General features: G+C 44.2%; 2 protein-coding genes across 3 annotated transcripts; one reads left to right on the forward strand and one right to left on the reverse strand.

Annotated features, from left to right (window-relative positions):
• Nucleotides 1–7301: 7301 nt before the first annotated feature.
• LOC120661371 (protein VASCULAR ASSOCIATED DEATH 1, chloroplastic-like) lies at nucleotides 7302–14420 on the forward strand. Its single transcript, XM_039940223.1, has 18 exons — nucleotides 7302–7596; nucleotides 7709–7771; nucleotides 8560–8610; nucleotides 9868–9933; nucleotides 10029–10124; nucleotides 10204–10305; nucleotides 10432–10529; nucleotides 10635–10798; nucleotides 10906–10946; nucleotides 11011–11098; nucleotides 11184–11265; nucleotides 11385–11444; nucleotides 11876–11942; nucleotides 12121–12217; nucleotides 13011–13072; nucleotides 13163–13202; nucleotides 13329–13609; nucleotides 13841–14420. The coding sequence occupies exons 1-18, from the start codon at nucleotides 7414–7416 to the stop codon at nucleotides 14072–14074; spliced, it is 1875 nt and encodes a 624-aa protein (XP_039796157.1). The 5' UTR covers nucleotides 7302–7413; the 3' UTR covers nucleotides 14075–14420.
• A 375-nt stretch (nucleotides 14421–14795) lies between these two features.
• On the reverse strand, nucleotides 14796–16941 carry LOC120661372 (40S ribosomal protein S15a-1-like). Of its 2 annotated transcripts, none has more exons than XM_039940224.1 (4): nucleotides 16792–16941; nucleotides 15497–15640; nucleotides 15262–15422; nucleotides 14796–15166 (listed from the first exon to the last, which is right to left on the reverse strand). In XM_039940224.1, the coding sequence occupies exons 2-4, from the start codon at nucleotides 15627–15629 to the stop codon at nucleotides 15068–15070; spliced, it is 393 nt and encodes a 130-aa protein (XP_039796158.1). In that variant the 5' UTR covers nucleotides 15630–15640; nucleotides 16792–16941; the 3' UTR covers nucleotides 14796–15067. The 2 variants fall into 2 exon arrangements, with proteins under 2 accessions (XP_039796158.1, XP_039796159.1); XM_039940225.1 differs by lacking the exon at nucleotides 16792–16941 and adding an exon at nucleotides 16352–16490.
• Nucleotides 16942–20694: the final 3753 nt, after the last annotated feature.

The following is a 20694-nucleotide window of genomic DNA, read 5'->3' on the forward strand; positions in this document are numbered from 1 at the left end:
TTGGTTGATAATGCACCCTGAAGGCACGAGCGAAGCCTTCGGCACTGGGAGAATGGCGGCAGGTCTTCGCCAGCCACATGTACAGGTTCAGCTGCACGATCGAGGTAGGTGTCATCTGATGTAAGTACACCTTGTACAGACGAAAGATGTCCACTACCACGGGATCCAAGGGCATCCGAAGGCCGGCGGTGAAAAGATCGCGGAACACGATCACTTCGTCTGTGCGAGGATGAGCGACGGTCTCACCCGTTGGTGGAGCCCTGACACCGTCCGCAGAGACGAAGCCCCGACGAACCAGGTCGTTGAGGAGGGACGGAGTCACCTTCGACAAGCCGAGCACAGTTGTCATCGGCCCTTTTGATTGATCCCTCTTCGGAGCCACCTCCGAAGATGCAGAATGTTCTGAGGTCGCCACCCTTGAAGTTCAGCACCATAACACTTCGAAGAAAAACGAGCTCAGAAAGAACCTTCGCCAAAGGAAAAGCGAGGAGGCAGGGAAGCAAGGGCAGTGAAAAGTAAAAGTAAAAGTAAAAGTCGCGTCGCCAGTATTTATAGGTGGGGGGCGAGCGAGTGGAAAGACGAAAGAACCCCGCGCTGCACGCGTAAGACTTAAGAGACCGAGGGGCAACACTGTCTTTTCAAGTTTACGAATCAACACAATGTTTCCCGCCAAAAGTTTAAATCCGATAATTTGGGCGCGAGCTAACAGTGAGAACATGAAAATTTTACTTCCTCCACCAAACTACAACTTTTTTGCAGATGAACACGGACTGTGCTTCGCTGGCCACCATCGCGGCGCCCATCCCGAAGGGTGGCACTTCGGGATGCCCACGGCGCCCACAGAGTCGAAGCCCCGCCATCCCGGAGATCGGACCGAGGCTCCGAGGGGCTACTGTTGGGGACACCACCTTCGGTCCGGTCGCCGAAGGTGCGCGAAGACAAGACACCAAGAGCACTAAAGCCGACGCTAGGAGCAAGCGCGGAGGGGGACAGTCTTTGCTATTCTTCTGGACGGAACGCGAAGACAGGCGAAGACCGGGCGACGCCAGCTTCACAAGTGGTCCGTGGACCCCGTGGTCTTCATCGGTCGGGGTGAAGAGGACCGCCTGGGGTTGTGGGCCTTACTGAGCTGTACCGCACCCACACTGTAATAGGAAGATCACGTGCATGTCCGGGAATATTCAGGGAATATGACCGTTGTAAGGGGGTAAAAGAGTAATCACACATGGGAGGTATAACACCACCTATAAATACCCCCTGTAATGTGCATTGATGGGACACCTGGAATAGAAAAGAGATAACCTTTCCTCCTTGTTTTGCGTGTGCATTTATTACTGTTGTAGTGTTCCTCCGTTCCGGAGATACTCTCCACCAACAACAACTAAAGCAAACAAGATGAATTGCAAGAATATGAAATTGATACCAATTTGAAAAGTTAGAAACTACTTAACTTACTCGGATGACATTTCAATGCTCATTTTAAAAGCTACCGGCATTTAATTAGTCCTTAGGACGAAATACTTCCGGCTTGATAGCAATTGTGAAACAATGGCTTGTGGCCAATGTAAGACAATTGTGTGGTTTGAACCATATGAGCAATGAAAAAATTTTGTACCTTAGTCCATGGGATTATCAAATTGCACTTCTCCCCCATATTGACTAAGTACCTCCCCCTATCACCATGCATCCTTTTGCATTGCATTTTCCATTCCTCCCCCTTGCTAATGGCATCATTTACTCCAAACTACTTGCTTGCTTTTATGGTACATTTCTCCCCCTTTGTCATCAAACACCTAAAAGCTTCATAACCACTAGCAACAAGGAGCATTAGTAGCAAAAGAAATTGACTAGTGATAGAGTATTATACCCACTAAATTTGGCATATCTCCCTTTGTTTGAACAAGCTCCCCTTTTTTCAAAGCTTGTGGCACTTCCTATCTTAACACCAATTGTGATGCCAATTGTGACTTGTAGGGGTAGTGTTCAAAGAAAATTTGAACTCATAGAGATAGCTCTAGGTGACTACAACAAATAGTACTTGTAAATCATATTAGTCACACAAACACAAGCTATAGAGTTGGCTCCCCCTAAATGTATGCATTAGTGTTTGAATCACTCACAAATGTATGCACTTGTATTACACATAGTGGGGATTTAACTTTATAACTTGCTAATCATGGCATCATAAGCAAGCAATTGATATCAAAAGCATTTTTACCACGAATATGAGAGATATCAAATTGCAAGATGTGCTATGAAAGACATATGCCATGTGAGAGAAACAATTAAGCTCATGTAGGTTGCAACAAGATATGATAAAGCATAGACAACCTACCATATGAAATTTCTAGGAAAGCATATCAAATTAAAGATTCCAATAGTAAAGATAAGATCATGCATTCCTAGAGAGGCATTGAGCTACAATGATGCATGAAGGATATCAAATGAAATTGAGATCATCCTTTTACCTTGCACATTACCTCATATGTAGGGGAGGGGAATTTGGGTCACTAATCTTTAATCCACAACTTGGCTTTAATTTAACTTTGCATGATGCATCCCTACTCATGCATCCCCAACCTTGCAAAGCCTCCAAATTCCCCGTTACCGCTCTCATCTTCTAAGTCTTTGGAACTCAAACCCTTTGGGAGCCATCCATGGTATGAATAATATCCTTGGGCACCCAAATAGACTGGTTACATCCATATGTTCTCCACCCTATGACATGAGCTACCACCTTGCCATTCTTCTTCTTTTCAAGTATGTAGTGGTTGCTTTTTTGCTTGTTCTTGTGGGTGGGCTTGGTGTACATGTATGACGTCTTCAAGTTTGGAGATGGGTTTTTCTTGATCTTCTTAGTCTTCTTGTGTCCCTTCTTGCTCTTGTTCAAGTTCTTGGGCTTACCATTTTTTTTGCCCTTTGCTTTGCCCTCTTTCTCCTTGCATTGGTAGGACTTGTGGCCTTCTTTGCAACACTTGAAGCAAGTCACGGTTTCTCCCTTCTCAAGCTTCTTCATGCTCGTGAGGGGGTTATCTTGAGAAGGTTGGGCTTGCTCTTGAGTGTACTTTCCTTTGAGCCGCCTCAAGTCCGCTATTAGCCTTTCTACCTCTTGTTTGAGCTCATTATTTTCCTTAGCAATGAGATCATCACATGTTTCTACAATCACATTCTCATTGCAAGGGGTTAGATCACAAGAGGTAGACGTATCTACCTTGACAATGGGAATAGTACAAGGAATATTGCAAGGAAATGATTTATCCGATGATGATTCACTTTTAGATTCAAAGCTCTCATATTTTATTTTATGTTATTTATGCTCATTGTCTAACAAATTGAATTTGTTTAGCAAGTTCTCATATCTTGAGACAAATGAAGTATGAAGTTTTTCTTTAGCCTTGAGAGCTTTGATTTCTTTATTTTGTTTAGTGAGATGTTCTTGTTGATTATAAAGAAGTGTCATCATCTCACTAATTTCATCAGTTTCAACATCGGATTCATCATTGGAGGAGTCATCACTTACATCGTTATTACATTGTACCATGAGACACATAGGAGGTGGTGATGATCTCCGAGGGCGATGGGTGGTGGAGCTCTTGGAATTTTTCTTGTGACTTTAGTTTTCACCACTTTTCTGGGGCGTGTAGATGGTGGAGAGAGCTTGAGATCTTGATTTGTTCTTTTTCTTCACCATCTTCTCCATTCCAACCGCACTCCCTCTAATGAGAGTTTTGTACCCAAGCTCATAGAGCTCATGTACATGCTCGGCAATCTTGCAGTGATGGTATAGCACGGCCCTTGAATATTCTTCATCGCTTGAACTTGATTCATCATCACTCTCATCCTCTTCTTCTTCTTCACTTGAGCTTGATGAGTCTTGTCGCTTTGGTTGATATTTGCATGAATGCTTGGCGGCAAGACTTTTGCGGCTTGAAGAAGAGGTGGACTCTTGCTCCTTCTTTGTCATTCCCATACTATACTCATGGGCAATGATTTGATTGATGACTTGGTTGGGTGTAAGCTTAACCAAGTCTTCTTTTTACAAAAGTGAGTTGATGATGTCGTAGTCGGGCTTGCGAAGGCTTCGGAGGATCTTCCGGTTAATCTCCCAATCCTCAACTTGATTGAGATCTAAGGCATTAATTTCATTGACAAGAATATTTAATCGTGAGTACATGTCATGAGCATTTTCATTTGGAAGTTGTTTAAAGCTACTAAGCTCCTCGCCGAGAATATGATATTTTTGATTGTCAACATCCTTTGTGCCCTCATGATTCTCGACGATTTGCGTCCATAGCTTATGAGTATCTTCACAAGCATAAACACGATTAAACACACTATCACATAAAGCGGACAATAGAATTGATTTAGCAATGGCATCATATTGTCGCTCGGCCTTAGTCTCATTTTTCTTGCCAACCTCGGTGACACGCCAAACATCAAGCCCCCGGGCTTGAAGATGTACTTGCATAAGCACTTTCTATCGTGGAAAACCCGTGCCATCAAAAAATGGAGCCCTATCGGTACTCATCCCTTCCCCGGACATGATACTCACTCAAGCTAGTTCTCTCAAGAACTAAGCCTAATCAAGCACTAAGCACTCTCACAAGTGTGCTTAAGCCTATATGATATACAATGAAGCTCTAAGGTGGTTGGAGAGGATCTTCAACTCTTTTATGCTTCCTTAGTCTCCAGCACTCACAAATGAGGCGTGGGGTGGCATATATATAGCCCAACCCCTCAAACTAGCCGTTGGGAAAATGCTGACGAAATTCCTTAACGCCGGTTGATCTGACGCTCAGTTTTTGTCATTACCGGTTCAACCGGTGAATGCTTTTTCCCAGTATCTAGCCGTTACTGCTCCAACGGCTACTTGATCAATTGCACCGATGCTCTTGAAAAGCACCGTCGGTTTAACCGGTGTATGTAAGCTCAGAACCCCCAAAAAACGGAGTCTCTGGACAACTACACCGACGCATGTCTTCAGGCATCGTTGGTTCAACAGACGCCAAACCCTAGCCTCAGCTTCTGGGTTCATTGCACCGACGCCATCATTTTTCTCATCGTTGGTTCATCCGGTGCACTCTGCTGACTGAGTCTTCTCTGAGCTCATTGTACCGGTGTATGTAATTTACCTCACGTCGGTTTAACCGGTGAGTGCAAATTATCTCTGTCTTGGCCCTTTCGACCTGATTTCTTCGGGGTTTTGTATCTTTTCATCCCTTGGACCTATAAGCCTGATAATGATCATCTTAACACATATATTAGTTCAAGTGTTGTGTGTGTCATCAATCGCCAAAACATTATATTGAAATATGGCATGAGAGGCCATTTTCGCTACAGCATGTCCTACGACAAATACAAACATTGTATACCCTGTAAAAATAACATTTTTTTTTGTAACATACGCTTTATGCTCCAGTGGAATTAGGAAACAATGCTCTTTATGATCTAAAAAATGAACATGAGGTGGCCAGATGGGGCACAGCTTGGGGAGTCGGCGGGGAGAGATGACAAATTGATAACGATCAACAACTACCATGTAGCTAGGGATGAAAACGGGATGGGAAAATCCCGTTCCGACCGGCACCGTTTCCCGTATAAACCGACCGTGTACCGTTTCGGTAGAAAAAACAGGAAAAACCGGCAGGAACATGAACGAAAACAGGGGAGCTCTTTTCCTGACCGTTTTCACGGCAACCGAATTTCATACAAGAATCCCCGTCAGGATTTTCCCATTTCCAGGCCCAGTCCAGAGTGCCCTCCAACTTCTCCGTGGCTCCCTCACGCTCCTTCTCGGCCCAAGGCCCAAGCCCAGCCGACTCCAACAAAACTGCCCACTAAACCCTAGCTCCCACTGTCCCCCTATCCCACCCAGGCAGGCACAAGCAGGCACCTAGCCGCCGCCCACCGCCCAGGCAAGGCAGGCAGGCGCCCAGCCGCCGCCTGCCGCCCAGGCAAGGTAGGCGCAGCCGTGCGCTGCCACAACCCAGGCCCAAGCCAAGTCGCCAGCGCATGCTCCCCATCCGGCCGTCCCCGCCTCCCTGGACCACGCGCGGTCGGTTGCCATGAGCGGCGCCGGCGAGGAGAAGGAGCGACCTCGACCTGTTGTCTGTTGCCGCGCGCCCCGACCTCGACCCGGCAAAGTGGCAACCCGCCACCACCGGTCCGCCGCCGCATCAGGACTCCCCCGCCGCCTCCAGGACTCCCCGCCGCCTCCACCCTCCAGGCGACCAGGACACCGCCGCCCCTAAGAGTTACATGCTTGATTTTTCAGATCGAATCAGTAGCATTCTATTTTAGAATATAATGTACAGTGGACATTGATCAAATTAGGAGTATTATTTATGTCTTATGCATATATGTAACTTTTATCTTGAGATTTGTGTTTGAAGCGGTTACAAGTGTTACCGATTCCCGATCATTATATTCCGTTCCCGCTATCCCGTAATACCGGTCTCGGTTTTCCATCCGCCTTTCCCGTTTCCGTTTCCGTTCCCGACAAAAAAAAAAGCAAGAACGGTTTTGGAGTTTTGCCGACCTTTTTCATCCGTACATGTAGCATCTAGTGGGCCCAGCGGGGTTGCCATTGGGGATGGCCCGGAGAAGAGCAGGAAGAGGAGCGAACAGCGAAGCACACGGAGAAGAGAATTTCCAAACGTTCGACGTCTAACATATCCAAGCGTTCGACGTCTAACATATCCAAACTTTCTAAAAATTGACCTCAAGATAACTCATTTTCTATGATGAATGAACTCGGCCAGGATAAATTGGATCCAGCAAATGTGCAAAACCGACGGCCAAACCCTCTGGTCGCCTTAGCCTTGCTTAGATGCCTTTAAAATTTCAAAACTTTACAAAATTTCTCATCACATCAAATTTTTGAACGCATGTATGAAGTATTAAATATTGTTAAATAAAATAACTAATTATACAATTTGTCTATAATTTGCGAGACGAATTTTTTGAGCCTAATTAATCTATGGCGGGACAATAATCACCTAATACAAACGAAAGTACTACAAAATTTTACAATCAAAACTTTATGCATCTAAACCCAGCCTTATTTTCTATTTTGCTCCTCCGGCCGTCGCCGTCGCCGTCGTCTTCGAAAGTCTGGAACGGCCGAACTCAACCGACAGCAGAGGAAGGCAGAGGAGCACCACGAGCAAGACCCAGGCGGGGCCCGAACGCCGGAGCCCGGAAGGCCGGAACACGTCACCGTCACGCCCGGCGCTCATCACCGCCCTCGCTTTTATTATTTCAAACCCCCCTGCCCACACTTCACCAACCCTTCTCTTTCAATCTTCCGACCACCCTCGCCTCCCTCCCTCCCCTCACTTCCCGGCGAGAGGCCGGCCCCCTTCCGGCCCGCGCGGCTCCCCTCTGGCCCCTGTCTCCCCGGCGCCCGCCGGCATGGCCTCGCCCACCGTCGCCTCGCCGAGCCGGGCGAGCCCCGCGGTCACCCCCACCACCGCGCCCTCGCCGGCGTCCCCGCCGCGGCGCCTCTTGTCGGCGCCGCCCGCCGTCGACGCGTCCGGGGGATCCTCCCCGGCCTCCGCCCACTCCGGGGACCAGCTCTCCGCCCCCGACGCCTCGGTGGGTGCCGCTCGCTTGCGTGCGAATTCGAGCACCGCCGGAATCGCTCCCCGCATCTTTCCCCGCTACCCCTTTTGGTGTCTGACGTTGAGCGTTTTTTTTTATCGTGCAGAGCCCGATGCTCGCGAGCAGGAGCGAGGAGTACATGCTTCTGTTCCGGCTGCCGCCCGACGAGGTAATTTATTTCGACGCGCGGGCGATTGGGGTCCAGTGATCCCTAGCTCTTTACCCTGTTTCTGCGATCTAAGCTGTTGACTTTGGGCTGTGATCGTTCCGTTCTGGGGGAATTTGCGTGCTCAGCTTGCCGTACTGGGGCTGAGGGGATTTGATTTCGTGGGGACTTTGACTTTCTGATCACCGGTCGTTTTTTAGGACACACCGCAGCATAATTAATTCGCTGTTTTACTGTTTGCTCTGAACCATGTTGAGATCATGCTGTGGGATTTGGTTTGCTCGACAAAATGTGCCCTGCAGCGGTACTGATGGTTGATTTGTGAGTGAATGAAGAGTAACCTTGCAGTAATTATTAGTGCTGATCTTTTCGAGGATGTACTTTATTCCATACTGGTAGGCATTTAGTAGTTCCATTAGTGTCTTCGATGTCTTAATTTTTTCGACATCTGATTGAATCACTGTCCTAAAGGATGCTTTTTTAGTGATAAAACTTAATTGTATTGCTGGTAGTTGATTGGACATGATCTGATAGGATTTTGAGCAATAATTGCATTTTTGCAATGTAAGCTTATCTAACATGGCCTGTTGCCATACATGCCAAGTTTATTCTTTTGATTCAAGAGCAATTTTATGGGTTTGATGCGGATCAGTGTTTATGGAGTTTCATGTCCACTTAAATAAAGGACAGCACTGATTTCCATGCATGTCATTTGGATGTGCCACTTTCATTTTTGCAAGTGAGCATGCAGCTTGTTGTTTGCTGTTTACTTAACATTTGGTGTCCTCCAGGTTCTTGTGCAAGACTTTAACTGTGCACTCCAAGAAAATATTCTGCTTCAGGTGATTTTTTGTGGCATAGTTCTTTCTTATTTCGTGCAAGTTCCTGCATAATCGCCTCCATAACTATATGATAAAATATACATGTATCTATCATCCGTTATGTCTCCATGGTATTTTTTGTAATGACCTGTCACCTGTGTTTGGTGAAAATTGAAGTTCCGTTGTGGGATCTCGGACCTTTCATGTGAACACTAAGAATGAACAATAAAAATATATAGTGGGCAGCTAAAACAGTCCAATTCTTGTTCTTGTTGAATTTGGTTTACCAGTTCAGGATATATATATTTATTATTTATATGCTGAACAGTTATTCAATTCAATTTTGCATGTCAAATAAAACAATATATATACTAAACTTAATCTTGCAAGAGAATTTGCTTTTCCTATGCTAATGTGGCAAGCGTAATCTTCTTAATCGAATTAATCTCCAAAGTGCACGTTGTGCACAAATACTTAGATTTACTGCTTACATGATGCCACAAAAGTTAAGAGATCTACTCTGTCAATAAATTTTTATTTGATTTTTAGACTTACACACACAAGGAAGAAGACATAATATGAGTACAGGCTTCTATTGGTATTTTGCTGCTTTTCTGCTAATTATATCTCCTATTCTGAACTGACAAATAGATGAACAGATTTTGGTATGTTTTCTGAATATGCAGCAATGTCTGTTCAAAAACCTTATAGCCTCAAATGAAAATGAATACTTTACTTCTGAAGCATCAAACAAAAAATTGGAGGGGACACCTACTTAATGTCAAAGTCATCTGCTACCCTTGCTACCTACCTTACAAGTCTGACTTTACTTCTTCACGCATATTATACCTTTCTCTCTCATCAATAAGCCAGTGCTTTGTGCCTAAAATCTGCCAGGTCGTTTGCCAATTGTAAAACTGCTGCACTGAATTGCAACAACAACAGCAACAACATAGCCTTTTTGTCCCAAGCAAGTTGGGGTAGGCTAGAGATGAAACCCAAAAGAAACCAAGATAAGAGAAACACAAAAAAGAAAGACAGAAGGTAGAGATAGGGGTAGACAGAAACATAAATAAAGGTCATGGTTCTGGCATGTTGATTGCTAGTCTCCAAGCGCTCCTATCCATAGCTAATTCCTTGGAGATATTCCACTCCTCAAGGTCTCTCTTAACTGCACTGAATTGCAAACTTAGCTAATTTTATTTTTTCAGGAAATAAATGTGACTTAATCTCAGCGTTCTTGATGAACTTTGTTACTAATTTTTTGTTATCTTGCAGGGGCATATGTATTTATTTCTTCACCATATATGCTTCTACTCAAACATATTTGGATATGAGACAAAGGTTATAAATGATCTGAAGACAGTGTCACCATATATATTGTTCTAGCTTGCTTAGTTGCAGTTTCAGAAATGCTGACATTGTTCCTTTTTATCCAGAAAACAATACCTTTGCAGGAGGTAACTGATGTTCGTAAAGCAAAGACAGCTGCCATTTTTCCTAATGCCATTGAAATTGTTGCTGGTAGTAAAAGGGTAGGGACCTATCATTATTTAAAGTTCTTGCATATAATGCATTATGAAACCTCATGGACTCATGTTCTGTTACTTTCAGCACTTTTTTGGATCTTTCTTGTCACGTGATGAAGCCTATCGAATTATAGTAGATGGTTGGGAACAGCATGTTAGTGATGCAAGATTGCTCCTTGAACGTCAGGTTAGCAGACTTGTTTCTTCATGACCACATGGTCACTTCATTTTATTGACATGGAGCTGCGTAGGAGTGGTAGTACTAGTTTGTTTCTAAACTGTTGTTAACATGTAATCTTTTAACTCACTATAGGAGACAAAGTTAGCAAGTAGCAGTGAAGAAAATGGTTATGTTTTATTGGAAGGAACAAAGGAATCTAAACAAGATGAAGTGCCTTCACCAGTGGACAGGTTTTTTGCATTCTGAACAAAAATCTTTTGATTACTGGTTTCAAATCTGGACTTATTTTATCCATAATTATTTATAGTTCTTGATTTAAATGTATTGGACTGTAGATCTGTCAATGGCCCAGCTGTCTCTAGTAGTAGTGCTGATGGTGGTGATTCCAACGTCAATATCTCCAAAAAGCTTTCCAAAGTTGAGGAGAATGGAGCCGAAGACAACATCATTGCACTTAACCCATTCAACTTCGGGCCAGTTGATGAGGCTGCTCCTAGTGGTCGGTTTCGATCTTCCTTTTCCTGTTCATTTTTATATCAGTAATTGTTTGCTAGTCGCTCCTTACATGACTGTTTTACTAAATGGTCGTCATACATTTTCTCGCAGTACCTGAATCTTATACTATGCTTGTGGAGTCAAAGTTTCAGGTTTGCAAGATTTTTTTATGTAGTATTGGCAATAACTTTACACCACTAACATCCTGAACAACAGGTACATGTGGAGCTCCTTTTCAATCTCTTATTGTCAGATGGTTCTTTTGACTTTTTGGATGATTTCCACAAAAAATGTGGTGACAAAGGTTAACTCCATTTATCCTTTCATTATACAATGAACATCTTTCGTTCAATTAAAGTATTTTGAATTGTGACCTGGATGAGCTGCAGACTTTAGTTGTTCCAAATGGCGTTCAGATGAGCAAGGAGGACTTGTGAGGGATGTCTCATTTTTGCATCCAATAAAATCTTTCTTGGTATGTCAAGGGTTTTCGTCTAACAGTTTGACTGAACAAATTGATTGACATCAAATGTGCCATATTCTATGGCTTGCTTTAGGTTTTCTTAATGTCCATTTTGATTACTCTTGTCTTTAGGTGCAAAATTTGGGACCTGTCAGGAGGTTCAGAAACTTCGTGTTTACAAAAACCGGTTAGTATAAGATAGTTCCATTTGCAGCCCATCAGAAACTGTGTTCTCTAAAGCTTTTGATGGTTATGGAATAGAATTAAAAAAAAATCGAGATGTAGTGATAGCACTTATTTCATTGTCAGTTTTTTTGTTGGTTTGATTGGACTTTGCATTGTATTGTACCTGAACAAAATTCATGTCTTAATTTCTTATATTTGGACTTCAGTTAGGTTGCCTCCTTAGCTGTTTATGTGCATCTCTTAACTTTGCAACCTGATGTCCTGTGCTATCTTTTGCGTAATATTATCGATTTGGCATCCAGAGATGATTGTACTAGCATTAACATGTTGTTCTTATTGTTTGGCTTTACCACATGTTTGTTTCATGTAGTTTATGTTTCCTTCCTGAAGAATAATTGATGTTGAAACTTTCCGGTATTAACTTGTTTGCAGACATCTAGTGATTCAAACCTCTCAATCAATAGGTGATGCACCATATGGGGACTATTTCACAGTAGAGGTGAGGAATCCACGATGTTATAATGTTGATGTTTATTTAGTTTGGAATTTCCCTTTTTTTTGGAATGCAACTGTTTTTGAATATTCATTTCTCTTCTCTAAACCTTTGTTGTTATATGCCACATAAATACCGATTTGCTCTTAGCCTTAACTCTGTTTCATCTTAATTTTACCTGCAGGGGATCTGGGATGTTGAACAAGATAGCCTAGATGGGAACTGTTGTTTCCTCAGGATATATATTAATGTAGCCTTCTCAAAGAAAACCATATTTAGAGGTAAGATACATCCCTTGTATTCTGTATGCTCTAGTGAGAACCATATTTAGAGTTCAGATGCATCCTTGTATCCTGGATTACCCAATACTTTCAATATATCACTCAATTTGCTTATATGCCTTCAGAATCCACCCCCACCGGCTCTAGTTTCCGTGAGAAATTAGTTTGAATTATTAAGCCAACATAACCGGGTTGTTTGGCTCTTATAAGCTTATATGTTTTTTTATGGGAAGTTTCGGCTTATTTTTAATAAATCAAAACATAACTTGACAAGGAAAACCCCAGTGTTACAGCTTATATTAGCTCTATATTTCTGAAATGGTGGTGCACTTTTTTCTTAATATTTATGCTTTTTTTATATAGTGGCATAGTTGGAAAAAACATAAAAAAGTACATCTGAGTCTCATACAATGGTTTGCCTGGTTACCAAAGGCACAAGCAGTTATGATTTGTAAGTGGAGGAAACCCCTGCAGTTCAATAAGTTATATGCTTGATTTAGCCAAGTCGTTTCTTCTGATTGGTCATTAAATTCTCAATGGAATTGAGGGGTTTAGTTTATAGGAATGAATCACTATGAATAGAACTGTGGGGTGATGTTGAGACTTATGCACTCAGATCTTATACTGATGATCAAATTCCATGCCTACTTGAGTTTTGCATTTTGTTTTGAAACTATCTCTACATGTGTATGTTAGTGCAATTAGTTTATTCCAACAACCAATCATAAATGATATTGTTTATTTAGAATGTATCGTCTCACTGTTGCGTATTCTTTAAATATCTAAATCGCAGGGAAGATTGACCAGTCAACAAAAGATGAATGCCGTGAAGTTTTTGGGCTTTGGATTAAGCTCGTATGCCCTTTCTGATACTTCTACAATATTTGTAAGGGCTATTTTCCCTTTCAAGCTGTATATAATTTTTTTCCCATTTCATGTTTTTAGGGTCATGATCTTTTGAAGCAGGAGAACAATCGACCGAAAGGTATAGTTCATGTATCTATTATCTCCTCCAGTTTCTACTTTGCTTGATCCAAATTGCATCCTCTTTCACTGCAACGACTTAAGTTATGGAACAATTAAATGACTATTTCTCAATCCACTCCTACAGGCTCTTCCAACTCAACCAATGCTGGTCTTCAGTTAGGGGCTACAGACAATGTAGAAAATGCTGTGGAAAATGCAGTTCCATTGGCGAGTTCCGCGCAGGATGAATCTGGTGTAAGAAGCTTCATTCCTCCTATTCAAGATCACCAGCATAGAACAGGAAGAGATTCCTCTACAGCATCTACTTCACAAGAACTGTGGGGTTCACTAACATCGTATATGAGATCGAGTCAACTAGGCCCAGTGCTAGCAGTGGCACTGGTGGTTTTCATTATCCTAATGCAGGCAAGTATTTTGGATTTTGTACACTTGTTTGCGAAGGGTTATTTGGTCTATTGCTGGTTGTTGCTAGTTGTTTGCGCATTCAGTAGTTTGATTACAGGAATTTAAGTTGCAGTAAGGATGGTGTTACAAAATTGAACAAGGGAAGAATCTGAACATAACCAGTAGCATCAGAACGCAAAATCAAGCATTCACTCATTTCCAACTGTTCTGACACACAAACTTCTATTTCAGGTAACCATCATAGTCCTACTAACAAGATCCCCCCAGGTCCAAATGGCACCTCATGGGATTTCCACCGGCAGTTTAGGAAACAGCAAAGAAAGCATAGAGTGGTTGCAGAAGCGCCTCAGCTTACTAAGTGAGGAGATGCAGCTAGCGGAAGCGCACATGGAGACGATGAGGCGCGAGTTTGCATGGCTCAGGTCACATCTGGAGAGACTGGAGAGGCTGAGGGGCAGTACATGACTCGTGGGTGTACTTGAGGGCATCAAGGGCTGATGGCGAGGTCGCATCGTGATCATGGACGCAAATACTGCTCAGAGATGTGATGTTCAGTGTTATTTTGTTCTTTGTTTCTATATATAGAGAGCGTACAGTTGCACACAGGATGCAGATGAATTGCCGTAAGGCAAATCGCGAAATCCCCGTATAGCATTCGATGTTAATTGTAAATAGTCGGACCTCCCATTGTGCTGGGATATACTGTATACCTATGAGGTTTGCGTGTCATCTTCACGCGAGGCACTCCCACTGGTGTATAAAAAACTTACTATCGCTCACGTAGCCATAATTGCTCTGGTTTTCGATATGATGAAATTGCGCTACGAACAGACTTGCAAGAACAGATTGTTTGCCAGAGGTGCGCTCTTAAATGGAAGGCAAATCCTTCGTTTGCGTTGGTGTGTTTAGTATTTTTACCATATGACGCACCATTCTCAAACTACAAATTGTTTTGACAACTTGTGCAAAACAACGATCGACGATCTCACATTTGAAGCCTTAAATTTATGCAATTTGGCGCCAGAAGAGTTTTGGCTCAGCAGGAACCATAAATAACGTCATACATCACAGTTCAAAACCACGAGGGAGTGCTCATCTGATTCAGCTCAGTTCACAGCCAGGAAAAAGTACCCATCTAATTCACCTCGGTTCAGATGTCAAGAGTACAAGACTTCACAAGATCTTGTTGACCTCACAAATAACTTAAAAATCAGAATGATACATTCAGGATTCCAGTAAAGTAAGAAATTTTAGTGTTCCTTTGCGATAGCAAGATGAAAAATACAAAACTGGCATATAGGTCATGATAATTAACGGCAGGCACAGCTCATAACAAGGTTCCAAATTTCTCAAGTACATAACACATTCCAGAATCTTAACAAGACACTCTATTCAGACCAAAAAACACAAGCTCAGATGAGTTCTCGGAAATATCCTAATACTTTCATCATACTCCCTTCAATAGAAGAAACCTAGCACCTTGCCACCAACATTCTTCCGCCGGGCCTCCTCATGGTCCATAATGCCAGCAGAAGTTGTCAGCACTATGTAGCCGAACTGCATATCAAGTCGGAGAAAGCAAAATTAGCAAATTCAAGTGTGCAAACAATCCCAAACAGGATGTTAATGTTAAAGAAAAGGAACAAACTTACCTGACGAGATGGGAGCAGCCTGGCAGTCCATCCTTCAATCTCCTTTACACCAACATCAAAGCGAGGGCTGATCACACCACACTTGTTTAGTCTTCCGTTCAGTTCCACCACAATCTTCCCAGCACGGTGGTCATCCACGTATTCGAACTCACCAATGTAGCCTACATAATAGAACACTAATCAGGGACATCCTCAGAAATAGCTAGTGAAATGGAACACACAAGTGAGAACTAACCATGACGCTGCATGACCAACAAGAACTTGATGATAACCTTGGACGACGGCCTGATCATGACCTGCCTTTTCCCCCTCTTCTCAGCATTGTACATGGACTTCAGCGCATCGTTGAGCACACTGACCCTCACCATTCTGACCTTACCTGATGGGGGAAACAGTTGTAAGGGAAACAAGGTGGAGAGAGTAGCATATGAAACAACCATTTACATCTATTCAACACAATCATTGGTGGAAGGAAGAACAGCACAAGTAACCGTGTCGTCATATCAATGCAAAAGGATGTATAGGTTACTAACTCAATACAAACATTAAACAAACCATCCATCGCTAGATTGAGTTTCTTGCAGAAATGGTATGGCAAAGTTCATCATGTATTACTGTTCAGAGATAATAATAAAGTTCTCTTCAACTGCTCCGATTTAATTGAAGTATCAGAACAGCTTAATCACATGAACCCTACTGTTAAAAATGATACAGTAACAACAGATTATTAATGGCACTAGCTTTAGTGCTTGATAAAAAATAACTACTCACTCATCCCATATACATTTTTTGTTTGTTTCATCAATGATCAATCAGATTGCACAGGCTGAATCTATGGTTCATCAACAACAGGTCATCAAATAAGTATTTGTACTACCCTTACCTAATATGCTCTAATTAATTTAAATAGTAATTAGCCTGCGGTGACAAACAATAATAAAATTACTGATCAATGCGCCATCTAATTAACCTGTCCAGCACCCAACTGATATCTACATTAACCATCATTCAACAGGTTTGAGACACCAGTAAACCGCCCACACAGCTGATGAGCAAGCACAAAGGCTTGCCCAATGGAAATCTAACGAACCTTAAAATCCCCCTACACAGTATGCGATCTCAAAGGCATCGCAACAATAATCCCCTGCACTGTATGCCCTCTATTCACAGCAACAAGGATGAAACACCAGCTGCCTGCAGCACTTGTCCCCCAACTAACAGAACAGCCTCCTGGACCTGAACCAAGACTCAGTTCCATTCCACACGAACAGCAAGTAAGCTTCGCGGATCATAAAGATGTGCGACACTCAACACAGCCATAGCCTAAATGGAAGGCACAGGAATCGAAATCAGTTACTAGTCACAATATTCCTAACAGGACCAAGCTAGCACGCAGAGGCAACAATCATACAAGATAGAAGCGGAGCCATTACCATCTCACCGCGAAACAGAGTCAAATAGCGGATCTGGAAAAAAAAAACAACGCAGCTGAGGATGTGAGGACGGCGGGCATGGGACGCGGAGACTCACCTCGACGGACGGCGGGACCGCGAGGAGGTCGAAAGCGGCGGCGGCGCGGGAGAGGAGGTGAAAGGCTAGGGTTTGGCCCGGCGCAAGGCACTGCTCGTTATAAGGGCGGCCGCTGGAGCGAGGGTTTCTTCCTGGCCGTCGGATCTTACTGTTACTAGCGTGTCAGTTAAACTGTGGCCGTCCGATGCCACGGCCCGCGGGGCATTCCAACCTAGCTTTTTTTAGGGGGTGTGCCAACTTTACTCAAAGAGCGTAGCAGTACAAACTCCATCAGGAGGATAAAAAAAACCAAACATGTCTTCCTAATAATTCATAAATCGAGTTTCTAGCTAAAGCATGGGCATCAGTGTTCGACGCTCTCCCTTCATGGGCAACTTCTGCTCTTTCGAAATTCGCCATATCAGCCTTCATCTCTCTGATTACATGGCCATATCGACCCATTCCAGTCCCTGCCATGCTTCGGACAGCACAGGCGCAGTCTGTGGCAATCCGCACCCTCCTGATCAGGAGGTCCGCTGCAAGGGCTAGGCCTTCACGGCACGCCAGCACTTCCGCCGTCTCCGGGTCGGATATGCCCTTCATCACTAGGGCCGACGCTCCCATGAAAGTGCCCGCCCCATCCCTTGCCACCGCCGCCATCGCCACAATATTAGAATTCTTCGAAAGTGCAGCGTCGACATTTACCTTCATCAGGCCTTGTGGGGGGCGGAATCCATTTGGGAGCTGCAGCTGGTGCACAGCCCGCACCCACGTCCCCCTTCCTCTCCACTGTCGGCATAGCCGTCTCCAAGTCTGCAATAAACCTCGCTATGAAGCTGTGAGTGGACAACATGCTCTGAAAAATATTTTCATGAATTGCCTTCCTCCTCGCATGCTAAATTGCCCACAAAGTTTCAACAAGTCTCACCAACTTATCATGAGCGAGACTTGCTATTGCTTTGTGGATCCACCCGCGTGCATTGTCATCTTGTGCGTGACTGATGAAATCAACAAGTTCATCACATTGTAAAGTCCAAACGCACCTGGCCATATTGCATTCCAGCAGCGAGTGCTTCCACAAATCCTGACCGCCACAGATAGAGCAATTGCTTGTCTGTGCCATGTTTCTGCGATGCCGCACATCGCCTGTCGGAATGGAGTGCTTAGCGAGCCTCCATAGGAACACCCGGATCTTCGATGGGACCTTGACTGACCACAGATCCGTCCAGTCTTTCTGGTCCGCCTTGACATCTGATCTCCCCGGGTTGTGTTCAATCCAGTTCGACCGCCGTTCCCGTGTCGTGACCAGCATCCGGTAAGCCGATCTAACAGAGAAAACTCCGGACTTCTCGTAATGCCAGGCCCAAAAATCCTCCTGCCTCCGCCCAGACAGCAGAATGCTTCTGATCAGCTCGCCATCCATCGGCGGGAATTGTGTGTCCACCGCCTGCAAGTCCCATGTAAATGTCAGCGGGTTAATCAGTTCACTAACCTTTCCTGGTGGTGTGTCACTCATGCATCATATTGGTCGTAGCTGCCCATCCCTCGGAAGCCAATTTGAGTGCCACACCTCCGTATCTTCCCCGGTTCCAATCCTACGAATTAAGCCTTGTTTGAGCACTTCTTTGCCATTGACAATAGCCTGCCAAACTCTAGATGGAGAGGGTCCCAGGTCTGCCTCTAAAAATAAGTTGCTCGGGAAGTACACTGCTTTGAGAACCCTTGCGCTAAGTGAGTCAGGATCTTGCAGGATCCGCCACGCCTGTCGTGCCAGTAGTGCAAGGTTGAAAATCTCTGTCTCGGAAACCCATGCCCCCATGTATTTTGGTTTGGCCATCTCCTCCCATGCGACCCAGTATGTCTTCCTTTTACCCTCCTTGCTTCCCCACCAGAAACTCCGGAGTAGATTGTCAATGTGCTGGCATAGCCCCTGTGGTTGTCTGAAGCATGACATAGAAAAAGTTGGGATCGCTTGCGGTACAGACTTGATCAGGACTTCTTTTCCTCCAGATGAAAGAGTCGGTTCCAGCCAGCCTTGAACTCGCTTCCACACACTATCTTTTAGGTACTTGAACGCCCCATTTGTTGAGACACCAACATCCGAGGGCATGCCCAGATACTTCTCACTCAATGCAACATTATGGACCTGTAAGGAGTCCATGACAGCCTCACGAATGCTCCCACTGACACCTTTTGCAAAATGTATCGAAGATTTACCCATATTAATCCGCTGCCCAGAGGCTTGGCAATAGATGTGTAGCACATCCTTCACCTGATCCGCACTCTCCCTGTTTGCCTTAAAAAACAGCAGGCTGTCATCTGCGAACAGTAAGTGACTAACCATCGGAGCCGAGGCTGCCACTGTGATTCCCCTGAGGTTCGATGACTGGATTCTGGACTTCAAAAGGCACGAAAGGCCCTCAGCTGCTAGCAAGAACAAATAGGGTGAGACTGGATCCCCCTAGCGGATCCCTCTAGAAGTCACCCTGGGCATTCGGTAATACCAAACCGATCAGTTCGGTTCTTCGGTGCCCATACAAATTCGGTTCCTCAGTAAGTCAGTACCGATCGGTTCCTGCAAAAACTCGGTACCGAGGAAATTCGGTATCGGTACTTTCGGTTCGGTTCCGGTATTTACCGAAAGAACCGAACAGACTACAATGACATGCAATATCAAGTTTCAATAGCCAACTTTGACACAAATTCAACATGATTCCATAGAGAATAATAGTATAAAAATCATACATATAAAAGGCCACAATACTACATGAGTAGATTACTGTAAATATGTAACAAAGTTGTCCATAAATACATAACAAATACGTAACATGAGCTGCTACTTGCGTAATTCGGTACTAGTTCGGTACTTCGGTTTACCGAGATACAGAACCGAATATACCTCGGTAAATTCGGTTCCCCAGAACTAGGAACCGAACAGGGAACCGAATATTTCGGTTTCGGTACTTTCGGTTCGGTTCTCGGTAAATTCGGTTCGGTACTCGGTATTCGATATTTCATGCCCAGGGTTATCTAGAAGGTACAAACCTCTCCTGTCGCTCCTCATTAAAAAGAACAGAGAAAGAAACCGAGGTTACCAATCTCATAATGGTGTCGACCCACAAACGATGAAAGACAAGCCGTATCATAATAGCCTGTAAATAGCTCCACTCTACCCGGTCATAGGCTTTTCTCATATCCAGCTTGAGGGCAGCGAACCTGCTGTCGCGGGCTCTCTTCTTCTTAATGAAATGCATACACTCATAAGCTGTAATTATATTGTCAGTAATCGAGCGCCCTGGCACAAAGGCTGACTGCTCATCTGAAATAAGATCAGGGAGCACCTTCTTCAGCCTATTGGCCATCACCTTGGAAGCAATTTTATACACCACGTTGCAAAGACTTATTGGCCGAAACTGGCCTAGCTCCTCCGGGCTATCGAATTTTGGAATGAGCACAATACAGGTGTTATTAAATATTGATGGATCATCCTCCCCCCTCAGTACTCTGAAGACAACCGCAGTTACCTCATCGCCGCATAATTCCCAATGGCGCTGGAAAAAATGTGCTGGCATGCCATTGACCCGGGCGCCTTGGTCGGAAACATTTGGAAAAGAGCTATTTTTACTTCCTCCTTCTCGAAGGGCGCCAACAGTCCCTCATTCATAGCCGCTGTCACCTTAATAGGGGCTGTGTTCAAAACACGGTCCATATCAGTCGTGCCTTCTGATCGGTACAGCGTCTTATAGAAATCTGTCGCCATAGCTCCCATCTCGTCCTCATTCTCAGTGAACCGACCATTTGATTTCTTGAGCTTTGAGATTTTATTTTTCCTCCTTCTTTGGCTGGCCCTAAGATGGAAGAATTGTGTGTTTTTGTCGCCCGCTGACAGCCACATTATTGGCAGCACACCCGCTCGGCGACCAG

The sequence above is a fragment of the Panicum virgatum genome, chromosome 2N, assembly GCF_016808335.1.
Source record: "Panicum virgatum strain AP13 chromosome 2N, P.virgatum_v5, whole genome shotgun sequence".
Lineage (NCBI taxonomy): Eukaryota > Viridiplantae > Streptophyta > Magnoliopsida > Poales > Poaceae > Panicum > Panicum virgatum.